Source organism: Chaetura pelagica, unplaced genomic scaffold (genome assembly GCF_000747805.2).
Source record: "Chaetura pelagica isolate M959 unplaced genomic scaffold, ChaPel_1.0 scaffold456, whole genome shotgun sequence".
Lineage (NCBI taxonomy): Eukaryota > Metazoa > Chordata > Aves > Apodiformes > Apodidae > Chaetura > Chaetura pelagica.
Window position 1 is genome coordinate 9,822 of NW_009953574.1, and position 4,600 is coordinate 14,421.

Consider the following 4,600-nt stretch of genomic DNA (forward strand, 5'->3'; position numbering starts at 1 on the left):
GCTTCATCCCCAGGACCTCACATGGTCTCATTTGCAGCTGCCCAGGCACATGCTCACCAGGGCTCAGAAGCTGAGTAAGATTCTTCCTTCAGCCAAAAGGCAACAGCCCCCAGAGGCCTCCAGACATGCTGCAGGCCAGGGGGTGGCTGAGCAGCCAGGGGTGCACTGGTCCCACAGAGCTAATCTGACTTTCAGTATCAGGAGTTGGTTGCTTTTTACTCCAAGCTGAAAGGCTGGCAGGAACTCAACATCTCCCCATCTCCCTGCAACCTTTCAAATGCTCCCAGAAGAACAGAAAACACCCCAACATCTCTGAGAGATGATCCCCAGCCTCTGCAGGATGCCTCTTGGGGCAGGGAGGGGCTTAAGAGCTAATCTCTGGGCAGGCAGGTCAAACTGACACAGAGCAGAACCAACTGATAGAAACCACCTTCTAATTAACTGGGAAAGTGTTAATTCTTCTTCTTTTCCTCTGGTTCTCCTGCAGGATAGAGCCTATGCTGGGCTGAAGGCAACAGCTCAAGAGAAATCAGCTGTCACTGTCACCAGCACCACCTTCACAGCCACCCAAGCAGTGAGTTTAAGGTGGCTGAATTTCTTTCAGTTCTACCTTCCTCTCAGTTCTATCTCCCTCCTGGAGCCAAGGCTTGGTGAAAGTACTTGCCCCAGGGCTGTAAATGAAAAGGCACAGAGGAGCTGTCACTAAAAACCCTTTGTTCTCTTCTCCACAAGATTCTAGGCAAGGGAGAGCAGTGACATATTCAAAAAAAGCAGAAAAAGTTTAAGAGGGCTTTGACAATTCTCCACATCTGAGAAGCCCTTCCAGGCACGGTGCCACGGGGCTGTGTTTGAGGTCTGCATGAGCACAGCCAAAAGATGCTCTACCTGAAAGCATTTCTATGGCAACTATCAGCTCCTCACCAAATCCCGCTGGTCCTCCTGCACCAAGTCCATCTTGTGCACCAGACAGAAGATCTTTGCATCAGGAGAGTTCTGAAGAATGGCCTCCAGGCAGGACTGGTAGTAGTGCATGTCCTTCTCCAGCTCCCTGCTCTCCACATCAAAGACATAGATGAGGACCTCAACGTTGCGGAAGATGTTGTCCCTCTGGCTGGTGAAGTAGTTCTCCATGAAGGTGTCCTGGCTGAGAAGGAGCAGAGCAACAAAGCAAGGAGATTCCCACCAGAGCCACCAGGAAAAGTGCTGTGTGTAAAACACCACCCGCTGGAAAGGCAGGAGTTGCATTTTGAGCTTGAGAAGCCATGGCAGGAGTCCCGGCAAGGGCCCCACTGGGGGGTGAACTCCCCAAGGCATCAGGCTCCCCAGGGACTGCCAGTGGAGCAATGTTGGATGCTCTGAAGAGCATCTGCTCACCAGGCTCAGAGGGAGCTGGAGCTTCCATCACAGCACAGCTCAGTGTCCTGTGCAAACACAGCTACACTGCCTCTGGACCCAGACTTGCTTTTGGGGAGTTGAATGTAGAAAAGCCACAGCAGCAAGGGTTGAAAATACAGATATAACCAAACCCATCAGTGTGGCCTCTTAGTACAGGATTTAAATCTCCTTTGACTTCTTCTGAACATGGCTCAGACAATGCACAAAGACACGAGAGCTGCAGCAGCTCAAAGGCAGCAGATTCATCCCCCCAGGGCAGGAGGACCTCTATGTTGTTACACCCCCAGCCCTGCTCCCCACAGCTCACCCCCCCAGGGGGCTCAAAGGCAGAAGATGAACAGGACCTACCCTCCACAGTCCCAGAGGTTTAATACCAGGTTTCCTAGAAATCTGACATGGGAGTGCTCCACGTCGACTGGAAAGAGACAACAGAAGGTTACAGACTGGACCATACACCTCCTCAGGCAGCCAAAAATGCCACTGTTCACAACGCAGCCCAGAATGTGTAGAATCCCACCAGAACAACACTGCTGTAGCTAAACCCATGGCTGAAGGCACTATGGGAAAATGACAGCTCCCAGAGCCATTCCCTGCTCTCCAACCAGGACACTGCTCTTCCCAGCAGCACAGCAGGTACTTCCCTTTTAACACATTCTCTGAGCCTTGTGGTATTTCAAGAGTGACATTAGTTGCAGCACAGCCTGCCAGGCCTCAAGCAAGCCTTGCACATAGATCTGCAACACCAAGAATTTAAACTTTATGAACAGGCCAAATTCACAGCAGAAACGTCCCTGACAGTGTGTCCCAGGGAGGAGCCTCAGACCCTGACAATTCACAGCCCTGTTTCAGAGGAATCACTTCTTGATTTTTCAGAGCAGTGGCTTGGGAGGAAAAAAAAACCAACACAAAAGGCAGAAGTCACTAATTAAGCCCATCCTGCCAAAACCAGAGGTGCACAGCAAGAGCACTGTGTCTCCAGATGTGCCAGGGATCAGCTGGCTAAGGACAGGGAAGCCTTGCCAGTGAGGAGGAGCACGAGGAGGTTCTGAACACTGCCCCAGTAGTGGGGAATAGCAGCCAAAACTGCTTCCTGATCAAAAAAGAGAGGTAAGAATATAATTTCAACAATAAAAGAGCAAAACTGGACCCAGTGCTGTTTTCCCTTTCACTCCAGCTCCCTACCTGCCCTCAGCTGAACTTGGGAGTGAAGCTCCCAGTGAGGTGTGGCAGCTGGGAGGATCAGCAGACACTCACCTGCTCCAGGCAGGGCAGAGGAGGGGCAGGGACTGCTGGAGGGAACAGCCTCACCCCGTTAATGAGGGGGGTTTGAGCCCTGAGAATGTGCAGTTCAAAGAGGAGCAGCCTTACTTGTGGCACCCAGGCGCCGCGTGTCCCTGGCGATGTAGTTTGCAAAGATAATGGACCTCATGCTGGTCTTCCCAGACCCACTTTTACCCATCAGCAGCACCTGGGAAGGAAAAAAGGAAGGAAGAATCAGCTACCAGAGTGCACTGACTCCCTCACAGCTCCCTCAGCGTTAACATCTTACTGCCAAGGCCAGATGCAAAAGACCAGCTTTATCTCAAGCCTTTAAGGTTGGACACAACCCTGGGATTCCCCACCCGCTGCTTCTCTCCTCATCACACTCTTTTCCTTCTCATAACGTGACTTGTTTTCTCTTCCCTGACAGAAGAGAAGTACAAGTTGCATTTCAAGTGTGAGAAGGCCATCAGAAAATGGAAAGCAGAAGGGACAGCCCAGTCTGAGCACACCCAGCTGCCACGCAGGGGAGACACTTGACTCCAGAGTCCTGCTTTTGGGTCACTGGGCCAGCAGAGAGGGAGAAGCTCTGGTAGCCAAAAACTGGGGGCTGATTGCCAGGGGGAGAGAGGGGAGACAGTCGGACAGGGCTAGGCTTTGCACTGTGATCTAAAAATGAGCATTAAAAACCTCTGCCCTGTCCACACCAGTGCCCAGGGCAAGCTGGGAAGGCACTTGCTCAACCCTCAAACCTCATGGACATGGCTGGGGGTTGAGCAAGTGCCTTCCCAGCTCACCTTGGGCTGCCCTCTCCCCAGTGAGCTGCAAGAGAGAACATCAACAGCTCTGATTACAGGCCAGCTTCAGGAAAAGCACATGCAGAGACTCAACAGGGCCCCAGTCAGCCTCCAGGAGAACCTGATCCCCGAGTTACAGGCAGAGGCCTTTCAAAGGGCCAGACACCAGCACACAGGGCCAGGGAGGAAACCATCCTAGCCCAGCATGGAATTACAGCCCTGTCTTCTCTACACAGCCTCTTTAATGGCTTTAGACACACTCACTGCTGGAATACACCCCAGCTCTCCATAAAGTGCTCCTCCTTCCCCATGTGTTCAGTTTCATCCTCCCAGGAGCCCTCAGTGGGTTACAAGCTCCACACACAGGTTTCTGTAGACCCCAGAAGGGTCTCCCCACAGGCCAGTGACACGGGTTGGGGCACATCCCCTTCCCTCTGGCTGCAGGAGGCACTTAGGGAGCAGAGGGTTTTGCAACAGGCACCAGACACAGTCACACAGCAGTGATGGTGGCTCTGCAGCCAGCCTGCCCAGAACACCCAAACCTGATTTCCATTTCCAGCACTTTAAGCAAAAGATGCATCTGCTGACTGTGAGAGTCTTAAGAGGCACCTGACAGCCAGGGAACACACTGAGGGACAGGCACAAACACACAACAACGTTAGCAAATGCAGACAGGGAAGGAAAAACCCATTGCAAAGGAGTCTCCTCTCAGTTCTTACCTTTTTCTTCATGGCTGTGCTTGGCATCACCCACCTGCGGAGAGAAGACCCATCTCCTTACACACCTCTGCTTTCCCCAGGCTTCACTTCAACACCCAAATCCCACCCACGAAAGCCCCGTGCAAAAGGGGAAGCGCTCCCACGCTGACACACGGCCCCCCCCCTGCCCCCCCGGGCACGGGACGCTCCTGCTCCAGCCCGTGCGCTGCGGGAGCCCCCTAAGAGGGTGTGAGAGCCCCCTGACACGGTGTGAGAGCCCCTAACACAGTGTGAGAGCCCCCTGACAGGGTGTGAGAGCCCCTAACACAGTGTGAGAGCCCCCTGACACGGTGTGGGAGCCCCTAACAGGGTGTGGGAGTCCCTAACAGGGTGTGAGAGCCCCCTAACACGGTGTGGGAGCCCCTAACACGGTGTGGGAGCCCCCAACAC

At 53.4% G+C, this 4,600-nt stretch overlaps 1 protein-coding gene across 1 annotated transcript in view; it reads right to left on the reverse strand.

Moving 5' to 3' along the window:
* The window catches only part of RRAGB (Ras-related GTP binding B), an 11,343-nt gene extending 7,145 nt beyond the window's left edge, over positions 1–4,198 (reverse strand). The window contains exons 1-4 of the mRNA XM_009999638.1: positions 4,172–4,198; positions 2,764–2,863; positions 1,744–1,810; positions 922–1,144 (exon numbers count right to left, since the gene is read on the reverse strand). Coding sequence (XP_009997940.1) covers positions 922–1,144; positions 1,744–1,810; positions 2,764–2,863; positions 4,172–4,198 — 417 coding nt within the window. The remainder of the gene's footprint in view (positions 1–921; positions 1,145–1,743; positions 1,811–2,763; positions 2,864–4,171) is intronic.
* Between the last annotated feature and the right edge of the window lie 402 nt (positions 4,199–4,600).